This window comes from Camelina sativa, chromosome 8 (assembly GCF_030686135.1).
Source record: "Camelina sativa cultivar CO46 ecotype springtype chromosome 8, ASM3068613v1".
NCBI lineage: Eukaryota > Viridiplantae > Streptophyta > Magnoliopsida > Brassicales > Brassicaceae > Camelina > Camelina sativa.
The window spans coordinates 7,098,804-7,118,153 of NC_141887.1; the positions used below are offsets into that span (position 1 = coordinate 7,098,804).

Genomic DNA, 19,350 nt, shown 5'->3' on the forward strand with positions numbered 1-19,350 from the left:
TGAGATCACAGATTATGAAATGTTCTTATGCATTCATTCCATGACACTTCTTTTGACATGTTTTGGTGCAAAGGTGGACAGTAACTAAGGAAAAGTGATGGGATCAGCTTTAGCTATATTAATCTCTTTCTCGTTTCTTCAATGGAAACCAAAATGGATAAAAGCAAAATAAATAAAAAATGAGTTTGTACAAACAATATTGTCGGTCTCTTCTAGGCTCTTTACTAACATTCCTGATTGAAACAGGTCAAAATAGAAATGAAATATTTCTTCTTCAACCTTTCATTGGTTATCATCGTTTAGCGCTTGCTCGAGACAGTTGAAAGCTTTCTGGTAGTTAACGAATCCCATGAACCAGAAGTCGAAGTTATCGACTGTTACTACTTCAAGGTACTTCTGAGATGGCTTCTTTGTGTTCTGACTCTGGTTCACTCCATTGATCTTGCACAAGGGGACTGATACTTTGTAGTGAACTCTGATGATATCTCCCTCAGGAGAAGCCACCTTGATCGATTTCTCGCTGCCGAATGCAATCTTCTTTGATGAGATGAAGAGTAGGCCTGCCATGGGACCTGCGGTTGTTGATAGGTAACATTGGTACGCCTTGAACAGTTTCTCTTCATCGCAGACTTTGAAGAGTCGCTTATAGATCTTCTCTAAACCTCCCATTTGAAGGATCTTAGCTCCCAAGGACAGCTTTCTCTTGACTGTTTCAGTTAGCTTTGGTCCTAACTTGTCCTGGTCTCTAGCTCCGTTGGTGAAGCTATCGGTCTTCTTCTTTCGCAGCATCGATTTCCCCTTGTCTGTTGAAAGAGAAACCTTTGAAGAGGTTGGGATTTGGAGTTTGTTGATGGAAGCTGCAGGGTCAGGCAAGTAACCCAACGGAGCAGTCTTGGCTGCAGGAAATGCAATAACCTGTTGGTGAACTTTGCTCAATGTCATCTTGGAAGGTTTAAGTGGTGATCTTGATTCTTGATTCTTGATCTGATGAGAAAGAGAGAGAGATAGAGAGAATATTGTGAGTAATGGTTGATGATGAAACCGTGTTGGTGGGAAGGTATTTAAAGGGGAAGACAAAGAGACAAGAGGCAGTTGTATCAGAGCTCTGAGACTTGAAGACCTTTGTGGTAAAAGGGATGAGTCATGGATGGATCATCAAGCCACATAGATAAAGCTACTTTCTTGAATTAAGGGCATATGCTCTGTTTGGCCTCTTTTTATTTCTGTGGAAAATAATCATATACTATATAAGTAAAGGAGAAAACACATAATTAAATAGAGATTTTGCAACCACCAGATCTGTGTTAGGGACATAATCTTTGTCTAAAGTAATTTCAGTAACTGATGAAATGTTTTATGCTTTTGCTCTTAGTTTCCAAATAACAAAACAACTTATGAGGCATAAAAGGGCTCTATGGATCTAATCTAATTCACATGTTTCAATTCTTTTGATTTCGAAATTTAGAAGATGCTATTTACAAACTGATGATCCATTAATCTCCTTAAGTATGCTAAAGTTAGAGGTATTAGAGATGCCCAAAAAATAAATAAATAAAAACAGAGAACGTTAAAGTAAATAAAGAGAAGACGATCACACGGAATGACGTTAGACTCCGACAAAGCTTTATTACCTACAAGTTGGCAAAATATAGCAAGCTTTATTTATTTATTTTCTCTTCTTTTTTAGCCTGATTTTAAGTTTTAACAGATATGTATAAATGTATAGAAGATAAGATATGTTTCCTAGTTAATTGGAACATGCATGAAACAAGAAGAAATCAAAATCAGATTGTACGTAACACTTTTTGAATCGGTGAGAGCAAATTGAGTCACACAGAAGGAGACATCGTGGCTTTGGAAGCTTTCTACGTTGGCATTGTGCACTTTCTCTAGTCTTTATACATAATACATGCAACTTGTACTGTTGTACACACGTTACTTGTTTTGGTTGATGCTATTAATTATGGCTATGCAAAAAGAAAGAAAAACAAAGAGAGACAATTTAAATGTTATGTGACATGTTACTAGAATCCGTTAAGCGAAAATTGTGGAAGCTTAATTAGAGATAATGAATGAGCTTTACTATCGATAATTGTTAGTGTAAATGATGTAAAGTATCTACGTGCATGGCAGGGCCAACCCATTTAGATGCACCGTGCACGAATCACGAATGAATGTCTGGAATCGTCTAGTGACCGACCAATATATATTTCTTTTAGGCTAAGGAAAAATGTTTTCTCACGTCATATTTCTTACCTTTTTTAATTTTCAATTGATATGCTTTTCGTTTATGTCACACACGTCGGAAAAGTTTAACGATTAAATTAGAGGATAAAGTATTTAATTACAGCTTTGTATTTGATCCGTCATGCCCTAGGCCTACTGATATGAACTCTTCTTCTTTCTTTTTCCTTTTTTCTAATTTATAATTTCTTTTGACCAGTCGACCATTTCCCCCACAAAGATTTTGTTTTCTATCCATTCATGCGTCGACATACATATTTTTAAACATTGTTCGTATAATATACTCAAAATATCTTATCCGACTTAGGACATGGACCCCAAATAAGATTAGTACAATAAAGCTTGAATAGTCTCTGACGGTAGAAATTTATATGATACTATATTAAGCAAAAAAGAATAATGAACGACAAAATAACAAATACTATTAAATTTTGACATTGTAATTTAAGAGTGAGTGATACCATCTTTTGTTAGAATAATTCTATTGTTTCTCTGAATTCAATATCTTTATAACAACTACCGACTTAATCATTCATGTCTTAACAACTAAAAGAATCATTCCTTTCATTAATGCATGTACCTATATATATTGTTTTTGTTGTTGTTAAAGACATAATGTATGTACCTATTTATAATCACCTACATTGTCGACAAAATGTTATCATGCATACGTATATTATATATATATATATATATACATTGCACACACACACACACATATACACCATGTTCATATCACATGGGTGACGAATTGATGAAGCAACATCTATACTATATGGTGGAATGGATCTCCTTTTTGAGATCTTATTTAACTATTTGTTTTGCTTCTTTATTGCTTTGTATATTTTTTTTTTCAAATCAAATGTAACTCTGATATATATTTCTTATCTTAGCAGGAAATTAAAAGAAATAAAGGCATAAAAGAAAGTCACAATGCCAACGCGGAAAGCTCCAAAGCCACGACTTCCCCTTCTCTGCGCGCATATCTCAATTTGCTCTCGCCGTATTTAAAAAGCGTTACGTAATATTTGATTTTCATTTTTTGTTTCTTGTTTCGTGCATGTTCCAATTAATAAGGAAACATATCTTATGTCCTATACATGTATGTAAAGATATATGTGGAAAATTAAAATCAGGCTAAACAAAGTACGTAGGATAAAAAAAAATGGTTGATGTTGTTTGCCAACTTGTAGGTAAAAAAGCTAGTCGGAGTCCAACGTCAATTAGTATGATCATCTCTTTCTTTCTTTTTCCTTTTTTACTTTGCTTTTGTTTTGGCAATATATCTCTAATATATATAAACTGATTTTATGTTATAAGGATAAATTTATGATGAGTGTAGAGGGTTACGTTGAAAATGGATTGTAACATGTCACCAAATGAGTAATTGTTAACAGACTAATAAATAATGCTTGAGAACAAACTTTAAAACAATCATATAAATAGGAAGATACGCATCATTAATTATACATGATGCGGAAAGACAAATTAAAGCTACGTACCGACATGCTAAAGAACATGTTGAGCTAAAACATTTCATCAGTTATTGAAATTAGTTTCGAAACAATGTCCTAAACACGGACTTGGTACTTGCAAAACCTTTCTTTATATACATCTCTCATTTAACTAGATCAAGATTATTTTTCTCACAGAAAAAGAATAAAAAAGCAAAACAAAGCATATGCTTGGTCTTCTTCTATTTGCTTTTAACCCCAAAGAAGTGGCTTTTTCCCTGTCTTGATGACCAATCTATGACTCAGCCTTTACCACAAAGATCTCGAGTCTCAACGAGTCCCTTTATATACCTTTCCACCAACACGGTTTCGTCATCAACCATCACTCACAATCTCTCTCTCTCTTTCAATAATCAAGAATCACAACTAAACTATCCAAGATGACATGGAGCAGAGTTCATCAACAAGCTATCGCATTTCCTGCAGCCAAGACTGCTACGATAAGTTACTTGCCTGACCCTGCAGCTTCCATCAATAAGCTCCAAGTCCCAACTTCATCAAAGTTTTCTTTTCTAACAAGCAAAGGGAAATCAATTCTGCGAAAGAAGAAAACCGATAGCTTCACGAACGGAGCTAGAGACCAGGACAAGTTAGGACCCAAGCTAAGTGAAACAGTCAAGAGAAAGCTATCCTTGGGAGCTAAGATCCTTCAAATGGGAGGCTTAGAGAAGATCTATAAGCGACTCTTCAAGGTCTGCGATGAAGAGAAGCTTTCCAAGGCGTACCAATGTTACCTATCCACAACCGCAGGTCCCATCTCAGGCCTACTCTTTATCTCATCAAAGAAGATTGCATTCTGCAGCGAAAGATCGATCAAGGTGGCTGCTCCTCAGGGAGATATCTCTAGGGTTCACTACAAAGTCTCAATCCCGTTATCTAAGATCAACGGTGTGAACCAGAGTCAGAACACGAAGAAACCATCTCAGAAGTACCTTGAAGTAGTTACAGTCGATAACTTCGACTTCTGGTTTATGGGATTCGTGAGCTACCGCAAAGCTTTCAACTGCCTTGAGCAAGCGTTAAACGATGATGACCAATAAGATTTTCTTTGAGGAGCTAATTAGTGCAGGTTGAAGAAGAAATATTTCATTTATGTTTTGACCTGTTTCAGTTCAGAGAATGTTAGGAAAAAGCCTAGAAGAGACTGACAATATTGTTTGTACAAACTCATTATGTTTTCCATTGTTGATAAATGAATATATTTAGCTGATCTCATCAGTATTTTCTTATTTCACAGTTCTCTTTTGCACCAAAACATGTCTAAGGAATTGACATAATACTAATAGAAGAAAACTAACCAACGGACCACATATATGTTGTTTATTTTTTTTTGTTCCCAGAGACAGATCAACTCAGAGACATGACTTTGAAATATAACAAAAAAAAACTACCAAGTCTGGATTTTGTGTTTTTTTTTTAATGTTTGAATTTATGAAGTGATAAGCTTCTCGGAGTTAGGAAAAAAAAGTATTATGCTGCAAAATTTAACCAGCCTCTTATATATAATCACTATTTCTTGGCTTACAAGTTACAATGAGACCGTAGCCTTATTCAATAACTTGGAGTCTTGGACTATACAACAAAGTTGAGCGGGAGTTAATTAATTGTTTTTGTGTGGATGAATTATTGTTATTGTTGAGCGGTCGTAACATTATGATTGATTGCTTATTCAAATATTAGATAGTTTTTGTTTTACATCTTCATTGATTTCTTTTTTGTTGAAATGGAAGAAGAAGACGTACACTGCTTTTGGTCATTTATTACTTCACTAAAACCTCTATAAATTAATACTCTATAAATTAATAAATACTATAAATTAATAAATTTTATTAGTCCCAAGTCGGGACAGTATAAAAATTAACAAAATTCGATAAGATAATAAAATAATATTTTTTTTGAAATCCCCATGTAAAATATAGTCCCAATAATATCATAAATTAATAATCATGTAAATATATATATATATATATATATATGCTGATATAGTAAAGTATGTTTCTCTTAAACCTTATATATATAAAAAAATTGTTATGTTGTATCTTCAAACTATAATGATATAAAATATTCTATAACATTTCATAAAACAGCTAAAACTTTTTAAAATTTTCAATTTCTAAATATGCATCATTTACATTTTTATAGTTTGATAGACTATTAAAATACGAGAATTGATATTTTTATTCATAAATTTGAATATTTATGTCATATGTATAAGTGAATTTGTCTATAATATTTGTAATTCATTGTCAATAATATTTTTTAATTATTTCAAATTCAATTCCAATACCATAAAATTTACAACATCCAAAATTCTAATCTTATTTTGCAAAAATTGTCTCAATTCATAGTTTTTTAAAAATTAAACAATTAAAAATATACCTATAAATTAATAATTATTAATTTACACTATAAAATAATAATTATTAATTTATAGATAAATTAATATCACTATAAATTAATAAAATGTCTTGGTCCCAACATTATTAATTTATAGAGGTTTTACTGTATACTGGTTTATTCACTTAGCGGAAGGTTAGGGATAATAAATCTGAACTCTTAAATTTTCCAAGATCAAGATTATGAAATGGTCTTATGTACTCATTTATTATATGATCCATCCCATGGCACATTATTTTGTTTTCTATGTATTAGTCTTCTTTTAACATATTGTGGTGCAAAAGAGGACAGTGAATTAGGAAAACAGATGGGATCAGCTAAATATATTCAAATCTCTACGATAGAGAACAAGAGGAATATAAGCAAGAAAAAATAATTAAGTTTGTACAATATTGTAAGTGTTTCCTAACATAATCTGATTGAAGCCGGTTAAAGTGAAATGAAATATTTCATCTAAAACCCGCACTACTTATAGCTCCTCATCAGAGGAAACCAGTGCGGCTTGTCATTGCTCGTATCTCAGAGAAAGCGCTTGCTCGAGGCAGTTGAAAGCTTTTTGGTGGCTCAAGAATCCCATAAACCAGAAGTCAAATCCATCGACCTTGACTACTTCAAGGTACTTCTGAGATGGCTTCTTTGTGTTCTGACTCTGGTTCACTCCATTGATCTTGCACAAGGGGATTGATACTTTGTAATGAACCCTAGTGAGATCTCCCTGAGGAGAAGCCACCTTGATCGATCTCTCGCTGCAGAATGCAATCTTCTTTGATGAGATGAAGAGTAGGCCTGCGATGGGACCTGCGGTTGTTGATAGGTAACATTGGTACGCCTTGAACAGTTTCTCTTCATCGCAGACTTTGAAGAGTCGCTTATAGATCTTCTCTAAACCTCCCATTTGAAGGATCTTAGCTCCCAAGGACAGCTTTCTCTTGACTGTTTCAGTTAGCTTTGGTCCTAACTTGTCCTGTTCTCTAGCACCGTTGGTGAAGCTATCGGTCTTCTTCTTTCGCAGCATCGATTTTCCCTTGTCTGTTGAAAGAGAAACCTTTGAAGAGGTTGGGATTTGGAGTTTGTTGATGGAAGCTGCAGGGTCAGGCAAGTAAAGTGCCGGAGCAGTCTTGGCTGCAGGAAAGGCAATAACTTGTTGGTGAACTTTGCTCAATGTCATCTTGGAAGGTTTAAGTGGTGATCTTGATTCTTGATCTTATGAGAAGGAGAAAGAGAGAGATAGAGAGATTGTGAGTAATGGTTGATGATTAAACCATGTTGGTAGGGAAGGTATTTAAAGGGAAAGACAAAGAGGCAAGAGGCAGTTGTATCAAAGCTCTGAGACTTGAAGACCTTTGTGGTAAAAGGGATGAGTCATGGATGGGTCATCAAGCCACATAGATAAAGCTACTTTCTTGAATTAAGGGCATATGCTCTGTTTGGCCTTTGTTTTTTTCTTTTCTGAGGAAAATAATCATATACTTAAGTAAAGGAGAAAAACACATAATTAAATAGAGATTTTGCAACCACCAAATCCGTGTTAGAGACATAATCTTTGTCTAAAGTAATTTCAGTAACTGATGAAATGTTTATATGTTTTTGCTTTTAGTTTCCAAATAACAAAACAACTTAGTTTCATAATCTTTGTCTAAAGTAATTTCACATGTTTCAGTTCCTTTGATTTATAAATTTAGAAGATGCTATTTACAAACTGATGATCCATTAATCTCCTTAAATATATGCTAAAGTTAGAGGTATTAGAGATGCCCAAAAAATAAATAAATAAAAAAGAGAACATCAAAGTAAATAAAGAAAGACGATCGCACGGAATGACGTTAGACTCCGACAAAGCTTTATTACCGACACAACCACAAGTTGGCAAAATTGCAAGCTTTATTTATTTATTTTTCTCTCTTCTTTTTTGGCCTGATTTTAAGTTTTAACAGATATCTATATATATATAGAAAGATAAGGTATGTTTCCTAGTTAATTGGAACATGCATGAAACAAGAAGAAATCAAAATCAGATTGTACGTAACACTTTTTGAATATCGGTGAGAGCAAATTGAGTCACACAGAAGGAGACATCGTGGCTTTGGAAGCTTTCTACGTTGGCATTGTGCACTTTCTCTAGTCTTTATACATAATACATGCAACTTATACACATGTTACTTGTTTTGGTTGATGCTATTATGGCTATGCAAAAAGAAAGAAAAACAAAAGAGAGACAATAATGTAAATGTTATGTGACATGTTACTAGAATCCGTTAAGCGAAAATTGTGGAAGCTTAATTAGAGATAATGAATGAGCTTTACTATCGAAAATTGTTAGTGTAAATGATGTAAAGTATCTACGTGCATGGCAGGGCCAACCCATTTAGATGCACCGTGCACGGATCACGAATGTCTGGAATCGTCTAGTGACTGACCAATATATATTTCTTCTTTCTTTTTTCCTTGTAACTTTTTTTTTGGTTGACCAATCGACCATTTCCTCTCCCCCCTCCCCTCCCCCACAAAGATTTGTTTCCCTATCCTTTTAATGCATCGACATACATATTGTTAAATATTGTTCGTATAATATACTCAAAATATCTTATCCGACTTAGGACATGAACCCCAAAAAAGATTAATACAATGAAGCTTGAATAGTCTCTGACGGTTGAAATTAATATGATATTAAGCAAAAATGATTGAATAATGAACGACAAAATAACATAATAAATTTTGAAATTGTAATTTAAGAGTGAGTGATACCATCTTTTGTTAGAATAATTATATCATATTGTTTCCCTGAATTTATTATCTTTATAACAACTACCGACTAAATCATTCATGTCTTTTATTTTCCCCCAAGAGTCGATCATTCATGTCCTTTTTCTCCGCCACGAGTCGATCATTCATATGTCTTAACAACTAAACGAATCATTTCTTTCATTAATACATGTACCTATATACTATTCTCTTCTCTATTACTATGTTTTAGAATTTTCACATAATTTAATAAAATATTTAATATCTTGTTATAAGTGTATTTTTTATTTATAATAAAATATTTTTATAATTATTAACCAATAGTAACCCATCAAACTTTTCAATTCTTATTTAATAATTTTTGAAATTTACAATTTTAGCATTAATTGATAAAAATACACAGAAAATCAATCTTTGTGATATAAACAAAATTCTTAAAAAATCATTTTTTATGATATAGAAAGAGTAGTATATTGTTTTTGTTGTTGAAGACATAAAGTATGCACCTATTTATAAAATTACCTACATTGTCGACAAAATGTTATCATGCATACTTATATTTTATAAATATATACATTGCACACTAGCTCACAGACATATATATACCATGTTCATAACACATGGGTGACGAATTGATGAATCAACATCTATACTATATGGTGGAATGGATCTCCTTTTTGAGATCTTATTTAACTATTTGTTTTGCCTCCTTTATTGCTTTGTATAATTTGTTTTTCCAAATCAAATGTAACTCTGATATTTCTCTTAGCATGAAATAAAAGAAATAATTAAAGGCTAAGAAAGTCACAATGCCAACGCGTAAAGCTCCAAAGCCACGACGTCCCCTTCTGCATATCTCAATTTGCTCTCGCCTTATTCAAAAAAGCGTTACGTAATATTTGATTTTCATTTTTTTTGTTTCTTGTTTCGTGCATTTTCCAGTTAATCAGGAAACATATCTTATCTCCTATACATGTATGTAAAGATATATGTGGAAAATAAAAATCAGGCTAAACAAAGTAGGATAAAAAAAAAGGGGTTGATATTGTGTGCCAACTTGTAGGTAAAAAAGCTAGTCGAAGTCCAGTGTCAATCATCTCTTTCTCTCTTTTTTTACTTTGCTTTTGTTTTGGCTATATATCTCTAATATACAAACTGATATTATGTTAAAGAGATTAATTTATGATGAGTGTAGACGGTTTGAAAAATGGATTGTAACATGTCACCAAATGAGTAGTTGTTAACAGACTAATTAATAATGCTTGTGAAACAACGGGGGTGATGAAACGCTGCGTTTTGCTTTGGAGCGACGAAAAAGGCGATTTAAGGTTTTTTGCTTTTTACCCACGTTCCAATGCTGCCGGAGGATTCTCCGCCGCGGCCGCCGGTTCTTTTGAGTCAAGACGATTCGGAGAAGTTGGGAGACACTGTAATGGAAGTTTCAAGATCTTGATAAAAGCTTGATGAAAAAGATAATGGTGAAAAACCTTTATTCAACTTAAGAAAGAAAGATTACATCTACTCTCGTTTTATATAGACAGAAAGCATAAAGCATAAATGATGAGTTGTCATAAACGAAATAAGACTAGTTGCTGAAGGCATCTTGTGATAGGAGACAATCGTAACGGTTGTTCAGCTTGATTTGGGGAGCAGACTTGACCGTGTTGCTCAGCTTGATTTGAGGAACAAACTTAACAGTCCTTGCGTCACAGTTCTGCAGAGATCCTCTGTCTTGATGCAGAGTTTGTGGGACAGACTTGGTGGGCTCTGGTTTGGTCGTAAGGCCCACTTCTCTTCCTTTGTTAAGCTCGACTATAGCAGGCCCATTACTGGTTTGAGTAACACAGAGCAAAACCTCTAATCTAGTTTGTTTTTGTCTCATACACCCCCGCAAACTTGTGTTGGGTGGTAAGCAAACACCAAGTTTGGAACGAAGAGCAAAAAAAGGTTGTTGAGGTAGTGACTTGGTAAACACATCGGCGAGCTGGGAGTGTGCAGAAATGTGTTTAACCACCAATGTGCCAAGGGCAACACGTTCCCTCACATAGTGAAAATCAGTATCAAAATGTTTGGACCGGTTATGAAGAGTGGGATTGGCAGATAGGTATATGGCAGAGAGATTATCACAGAAAAGTTCTGGGGTGTCTGGTTGAGCTATACCCAGATCACGGAGGAGAGATGATATCCACTTCATCTCCGAAGCCACTTCTGACATAGTCCGATACTCTGCTTCAGTAGAAGACTTGGAGACTGTGGGATGGCGCTTAGCAGACCAGGAGATGATATTGGTTCCAAGAAACGTACAGAATCCGCATGTTGAACATATTGTGTCTTTGCAGCCTGCGTAATCACTGTCACTAAAGGCGGTGAGGTTAGAAGCAGAGTTGCTGTACAGATTGATCCCCATTCGAACTGTGCCTTTAACGTATCTAAGTATCCGCTTCAGAAGTTGAAAATCTGACACTGTCGGCTGATGCATCTTTTGACAGACATAGTTAACAGAGAACTGAATGTCTGGACGAGTTAAGGTAAGATATTGAAGCTTTCCTGCTAAGCTCCTAAAATAAGTTGGATCGGAAAACAGCTCATGTTGACCATGTAGTTTGTCGAGTTGCAGAGGAAGAGGAGTAGGCATCGGAGAACAATCTTTCATTCCAGCATTAATGAGAAGATCCGTAGCATACTTTTCTTGGCTCAAGAACAATCCATCTCTGTGAAAGTGAGCCTGTACTCCAAGGAAGTAATGCAGAGGACCCAGATCTTTCATCATGAATTCTTTGGCAAAACTGTCAAGAAGGTGTTTGATGAGAGCATCGTTGTTTCCAGTGAGACACATATCATCCACATAAAGCAAGAGATACATTTTGTCTGAACCCTTGCCATACACGAATAGCGATGGATCAGCAAGACTGCAGAAGAAGCCAAAATCGAGCAAAAAGGTACTAAATTTGTCAAACCATGCTCTTGGGGCTTGTTTTAAGCCGTATATAGCTTTGTTGAGCTTGCATACATACTCTGGTTTGCTCTCATCTTCGAATCCTGGAGGTTGTACCATATAAACTGTCTCTTTTAAATCTCCATGGAGGAATGCATTTTTAACATCAAGTTGTTTGATATCCCATTTGTTTACTATCGCATAATGAAGAACTGATCTGATAGTCGCTGTTCTCACCACTGGGCTGTAGGTTTCAACAAAATCAACACCTTCTTCTTGTTCATACCCCTTAGCCACTAACCTAGCTTTAAGTTTATCCAAAGATCCATCAGCACATAGCTTAGTTTTGAAGACCCATCTGCAGCCAAGAGGTTTAATATCTTCTTCTGGAGGGACCAAATCCCATGTATTCGTGACTTTCAGTGTATCATATTCATCGGTCATTGCATTTGTCCATCCTTCATCTTTCAAGGCTGATTGCACTGTCTTTGGTTCAGGATAGTTCTGTTTCACAGTAACTAGAGCATATTTAGGATTTGGCTTTATCACTCATGCTTTCCTTCTTGTAGTCATGGGATGAGTGTTTTGTGTTGAGGAGGTAGAGTCTTCATTGCGTGATAAAGGAGGAAAGTCATCATCGGTAAATAAAGATATCTCATCATCCGTTGTGACTGTCGGCAAGCTTGGAGTTGTAGTGACTTCATTGTTGGGAAACACTGTTGATGGAGCTGAACTAGAGACAACCACTGGACTGTCTGTGGACAGAGGGACGCTGTCGCCAATAGTAACAGGATCAAAGCCTGACGTACGCTTAGGACATCCTTCCACCACAATAGTCAATGGATCACTAGCTTCAGCAGTATCGGATTGTGATGACAATGTGGAAGACTGTTGAGGTGACGACGGTGGTGAAAGACTTTGTCTCCAAGCAGTTGCAAGCGGTGTTGATGATGGAGGCAGAAGATGAGCATAGGAGGAACCAAAAGGAAAGTGAGCTTCATCAAACAGGGCATGTCTGCAGATAAAGACTCTTCCTGTAGGCGGATGATAGCATCAATACCCCTTGTATTTCTCGTTATATCCCAAGAAAACACAGAGAAGGGACTTGGGATCAAACTTGTTCTTAGCATATGGTCTAAGGTATGGGTAACAAGCACAACCAAAGACTCTTAGTGAAGTATAGACATGAGATTTACCCATGAGCATCTCAAATGGACTTTTATGATCAGGTAAAACCGATGAGGGAAGAAGATTTCCCAGAAAACTTGCAGTGTAGAAAGCCTCTACCCAGAGAGAAGAAGGATCTTTACTCTGAAAAAGCATTGACATACCTAACTCAGTGATATGCCTGTGTTTACGCTCAGCTAGACCATTCTGTTCAGGTGTATATGGACAAGAGATGAGTTGTTTTATACCATGACTTGCCAGATGTGTCACCAATTTGTTGTTTGTAAACTCACCCCCTCCATCACACTGAAAGTAAGCAATTTTCTGAGAAAATAAGTTTTCCACCAACTGTTGAAACATGACAAACATTGAGTAGAAGTCTGATTTGGTCTTTAATGGATAAAACCAGACGAATCTTGAGAAATTATCAATAAAGATTTCATAAAACCGAAAGCCCTGTGTAGAAACAACAGGTGCAGGACCCCATAAGTCACAATGAATGCGTTCAAGAGGTCTAGTAGAAACAAATTCTGAAGCAAGAAACGGGAGTTTACATGTCTTTCCCAACTGACAAGCATCACACACAGGAGAGCTTGTTTTATTCATTACTATAGCTTTACTACTTGAAAGAAGCTGGAGAATATCCTTATTAGGGTGACCAAGACGCATGTGCCACACTTCATCACTTGTTACTTGCTGCCGAGAGGAGTAAAAAGCTTGCAATTGATGATTTTTATGTCTCTGTCTTTATGCTAGGTGCAGCTTTGTCCGCTTGTCCTTCACAAGGACACCATCAGAATCAAATTTGACGGAACAAGGATAATCATCACAGAGTTTTGAAACAGACATAAGAGACTTAGCCATTTGAGGACAGACCAATACATCTTTCAGAGGTAGAAATGTACCTTGAAGAGGAACTGAACCAATGTGAGTGATGGGAAGGAAGTCTCCATTCCCTACCATTACTCTATCATCACCAGTGTAAGGTTGAGCGGACTGGAGAGCTTCCACATTGTTGGTGATGTGTGCAATAACACCCGAGTCTCGATACCACTCATGTCCTGGTGGACCTGATTGATCTGTTATCCTCATAGCCGCTAAAGCATTGTGAAGTTCTTCTGATTGGTAGGCATGATCAAACCGCTTAGAGCAGTTTACTGCAGAGTGACCGTACTTCCCACAGATCTGACAAGTAGGTCGTTCAGAGGAACCGAAGTTTGAAGTGTTGATCTGTTGGTGGAATCCACGACCACGAGTAGAGTAGCCACGTCCTCTGTAACCTCTATTTCTGCCATTATTCTGACCACGTCCTCTGTTGGAGTACTCACGACCAGTGTGAAACGCCAGATGAGGAGAGACTGCAGGTGTCTCAGAATATTTGAGAAGCTTGTTCTCAAAGTTGATCAGCTTGAACTCCACATCTTCAAAGGTTGGTCCTGGGAACTGGTCCATGGAGTTCTCAACATATGTGTCAATAGACTGATATTCTGGACCTAATCCACTTAGAGCACCATAAATTTTCTCCTGATCTGAGACTGCGAAGCCTATGGAGTCTAACTGATCACTAATAGCCTTAATCTCATCTAAATATGCAGCCATGGTTTTTCCTATCTTAGGTACATTGTTTAAACGTCTCTGGAGATCATGTTTTCTAGAGACTGAAACATGATTAAACTTTTTGGCTAGACTTTTCCATACCTCGTGAGACGTGTGGAGGCCGTAGACATTACGGAGTGCTTCTTCTGAGAGAGAGCCGAAGAGCCAAGCAAGAACCAGTTGATCGTTGCGCATCCATGTGTGGAAGTTTGGATTAGGAGCTTCTGAGGTTGTTTCTCCAGATCTGACAGTGACTGTCGAGGGAGGACGTGGAGTTCCACCATTGACATAGCCAAGCAGATTTTGACTTGAGAGAAAGGACTCAAATTGAGTTTTCCAGAGTAGATAGTTGTTTGATGAGAGTTTTAGTGTGACACATTGTGAGATGTTTAGAGAGGAGGCTGAAACAAGTATAGTTGAAAGGGAAGGAGTAGTGACTGAAACAAGAGTAGAAGCAGTAGTTGAGGTAGGAGTTGGTTCGAGAGCCATGATGCTCTGATACCATGAACGATCTTTCAAGATCTTGATAAAAGCTTAATGAAGAAGATAATGGTGAAAAACCTTTATTCAACTTAAGAAAGAAAGATTACATCTACTCTCGTTTTATATAGACAGAAAGCATAAAGCATAAATGATGAGTTGTCATAAACGACATAAGACTAGTTGCCGAAGGCATCTTGTGATAGGAGACAATCGTAACGGTTGTTCAGCTTGATTTGGGGAGCAGGCTTGACCGTGTTGCTCAGCTTGATTTGAGGAACAGACTTAAAAGTCCTTGCGTCACAGTTCTGCAGAGATCCTCTGTCTTGATGCAGAGTTTGTGGGACAGACTTGGTGGACTCTGGTTTGGTCGTAAGACCCACTTCTCTTCCTTTGTTAAGCTCGACTATAGCAGGCCCATTACTGGTTTGAGTAACACAAAGCAAAACCTCTAATCTAGTTTGGTTTTGTCTCATAAACAGTGTGGAGAATAACAGTGTGGAGAAGGTTCGTGAACAGAGTCCAACGCAGCAGGCTGTTGATGCTGATGGCCTCGTGGGGAAACATGTTACGAGTGCTACGGGGGATGTTCGCGTGATGCCCACCGTAGTGCCCACTACCAAAGAAAAACGTTCATGGGTTTCAATGGTCAAAGATTCAGAGGAGATGACGAAGGTATCTCTGGATATTGAAGAAGTGGATGGTATGCCAACTGTTAGGATACCGGATAGTGTTTTTGACAATGCTCACCCATTGTGGGAAGATTTTCTTGTTGGAAAATTTCTTGCGAAGGCTCCCTTTGTGGGAGGTATTCATGCTCTGGTTAATAAAATTTGGACGTTGGGAGATAAATCGATGAAGATAGATGTCATTGTTGTTGACAATACAACAGTCCGGTTTTGCATCCAAGATGAACGGACATGGATGCGGGTTTTGCGTCGAGGAATGTGGAATTTGTGTGGTGTTCCTGTGGTATTGAGCAAGTGGAGCCCCATTGCAGAATCTGAGCAGGAAGATCTGAAAACATTCCTTTTATGGGTTATCGTAAAGAATGTTCCGACAAGGTATTTCTCCTGGAAGGTTCTGAGAGCCATTACCAGCCCTCTAGGAACCCCAAAGAAACTACATCCGGACACTGTGGCATGTAAATCGTTTGAAGAGGCAAAAGTCTTTGTTGAAGTGGATTTAACAAAAACTTTACCAAAGTTTTTCTCTTTTAAATCTAAGAAAGGTGGTGATACAGTTGTTGAGTTTGTGTACCCTTGGTTACCTCCAAGGTGCTTGACTTGTTCTAAATGGGGTCATATGGAAGCTGACTGTTTGCAACGGAAGAATTCTGCTTTGCCTGTTGTCAATACTACACCTGTTAATCAAGATACTGCAGAAAAACAGAGTCTTGCGGTAGATTTACCAAAAGTGCAGGAGAATAAGGACAAAACACGGGAGACATTGCCGGAGGACCTAGGGCCTGAAGTGGAGGAAATTGATGCAGGTGGACCTGGGGAACAAGGCTGCTGTACCCCAACAAAGGGCATTCGTAGTCCTGCAAAATCACAGGACCTCCGCTATGGCGAGGTGTCACTTATGAGCAACTCTTTCTCTTGTCTTAGTGACAAAGGGTAGCTGGGAGAACCAGTGTTGGAGAATGCAAAAGCAGTAGTTGAGGGTAGAGAGGGGATTCCTATGGAGAAACAAAGTATCAATTGACTGAGGATGGTTTAAAACTCGATCAAGGTACGGGAGTCTTGCGACCATCTCTCCCTCGGGCTTCAAAATAGAGTCATAAGTTTCTTTCAAAAGATACACAACAGGTTTCTAGGATCCCGATTCCTGGGACAATAACAACACGTCAAACCTCCAAAAATCTTTGATGTCTGGTTTCTTTTGGAACATTCGAGGCTTCAATAAAAAAGAAAAGCATAGAGTGGTTCGTGAATGAATAAATCAAGGGATTTTTGATTTTGGATGTTTACTAGAAACAAAAGTGAAGGAGCGTAGAGCGGACAGAGTTGTACGGTCGGTTTTCGCAGACTGGTCACTACATTCAAACTATGATGAGCATCGACTCGGTCACATTTGGCTGGTTTGGAGAAATAATGTGAGAGTCACTCCAATTTATAAAACATCACAATTGATCACAGTTTCGATTCTTATTGATGGAAGACAAGATGAATTTTTTTTGTCTCATTCATCTATGTTGTAGACCGAAAATTTCTTTGGGCTGATCTGCAACACCAGAACGACTCTCCTCTATTTAAAGACAAGGCATGGCTCCTCTGTGGTGATTTTAATGAGATACTTGAGGGTGACGACCATTCATTGATTGGCTCTAATCCATCGGTCTTTTTTGGTATGCGGGATTTTCATGAATTGGTCCGACGTTGTGAACTCACGGATATGAGTTTTCAGGGACCGAGGTTTACATGGTGTAACAAAAGGCAGGATGAGGTCATTTGTAAGAATTGGACAGGATTTTGATAAACAAAACGTGGATTCAACAATACAATCAATCCTACTCAGTCTTTGAGCCTGGTGGTTGTTCAGATCACCTAAGATGTAGATTTTATATCTCCGGAGAAGAGAAGAGGGTAAAAAGACCTTTTAAGTTTGTCAATGCTATCACATATAATCCAGATTACCACACTGACCTTGCACAACAGTGGCGTCAATCTCCTCCTCTTTTCCACTCTACTTCTGCGATGCATCGGTTTTCAAAGAAATTAAAGGACTTAAAACCGCCTTTACGTCTACTCAGAAAGCAGATTGTTGGATGATATGCTCAAATTTACCCTAGAGCTACTCTCTCAAATTAAGAGATCACTGTAGTATTTAGGGATCATATCCACAAGGACTCTAGATCACACAATAGATTTATTAATCTTTTAATTATACTAAACATAAATAAATTGTATTAAAATCAAAAGAGCAAGAAAAGCAATAAAAAGAAGCGTTAATTCAATAAAAGAGAAGATAAGTTCAGGGAAATTCTCAGGAAATTCATAAAAATTAGATAAAACAATTGTTAGGATTTATTAAAAACAATTCTAGAGCTCAAATCACAAAGGTAAAATTAACCAGCTCTCGCTGCGAAAATTATCTAAGTCTAAAAACTAGAATTCCAAATCTCTTTGCAAATCCTAATAATTAAACTAGCATTAAATTCAGGTTTTATAAGTTCACAAAATCCCTAAATCAAATCTCTTTGTAAATAGGTATTTTGCTCATCTAAGATTATTTTAGGAAATTAATAACACTCTCATATCTATCAATTAACCTAAGATCAGATTCTAGGTTGCTCTCGCTACTCTAGAATACACAATAAATCAATTTAGATGAAGAATTCTATCGATATTAACCTAACAATCTGTTAACCTAACAATTCATGAATTCCTTTGAAAACCCTAAACCTAACAAGAGATCTACTCAGACATGATCAATGAAACACAAATCATATTCTGAATAAATTGCATTAAAAGATTAAAAGAAGTAAAAAAGGAGTTCTGAATCTTCTCTCGAAAGAGTCTTGATTCTTCTCTCCAAAAACCCTCTAAAATCTCTCAGGGATTTCTCTCTCAAAAGTTGCAGGAAAAATAAAGGTTAGGTCTAAACAATGACCCAAAAATCCTATTTATATTCCTAAAAACGTCCAGGAACTAATGATGCAAATATGGAAAACTTTGGGGCAGCTTTGTAAATCTTCAAAACTTGTGGGAAAACTTCCAATTCTTCTGTTGGATGATGCATCGATCGACACCATCACTTGCATCGACCGATGCAAGTCTCTGAACTTGTCTCCCAACTTCGTAGCTCAGCATCAATGCTTGATTAAGCTCCAAATCTTCCTATTTAGCTTCATTATGCTCTCATCAATGCTAAATCCTATAAAGACTCAAAAAACTCTAAAAATACCAAAAAGACTCTATAAATAAGACTTATATCATGGCTAAAAACACCTAAAAACCATGATATATCAACTCCTCCAGACTTAGCCTTTGCTTGCCCTCAAGCAAAACATAAACTTAGCCCTGTGAAAGAGGTTTGAAAACGCGGAAACTCATTTTCTTTTTAAAGTAATGTCATGATCATCCAAACCATAATCCATATGCTTAGCAGATAAATCCAAATCAAACCACCATGTACTTCTCCGTTGACTTTCATAGCATCCCAAATTCAAACCAAATTCCACTACTTCCTCCATTAAGCCTTCATCGGTGGGTCTCATCAATTTGATCAATGTCAAGAACCTTCTAGACTAATTCACGTACAATACCATAA

The 19,350-nt window shown here is 36.8% G+C and overlaps 2 protein-coding genes and 1 pseudogene across 3 annotated transcripts; 1 reads left to right on the top strand and 2 right to left on the bottom strand.

Annotated features, from left to right (window-relative positions):
- Nucleotides 1–85: 85 nt before the first annotated feature.
- Nucleotides 86–1,130, bottom strand: LOC147939773 (GEM-like protein 7). Its single transcript, XM_087460468.1, has one exon. It carries the CDS (start codon nt 940–942, stop codon nt 283–285), a length of 660 nt encoding a protein of 219 aa, XP_087316594.1. The 5' UTR covers nt 943–1,130; the 3' UTR covers nt 86–282.
- A 2,918-nt stretch (nt 1,131–4,048) lies between these two features.
- Nucleotides 4,049–4,987, top strand: LOC104706635 (GEM-like protein 6 pseudogene; annotated as a pseudogene). The gene has a single exon (XR_015564513.1). The product of XR_015564513.1 is annotated as a GEM-like protein 6 pseudogene (transcript).
- A 1,463-nt stretch (nt 4,988–6,450) lies between these two features.
- On the bottom strand, nt 6,451–7,582 carry LOC104706636 (putative GEM-like protein 8). Its single transcript, XM_010422832.3, has one exon. It carries the CDS (start codon nt 7,321–7,323, stop codon nt 6,661–6,663), a length of 663 nt encoding a protein of 220 aa, XP_010421134.1. The 5' UTR covers nt 7,324–7,582; the 3' UTR covers nt 6,451–6,660.
- Between the last annotated feature and the right edge of the window lie 11,768 nt (nt 7,583–19,350).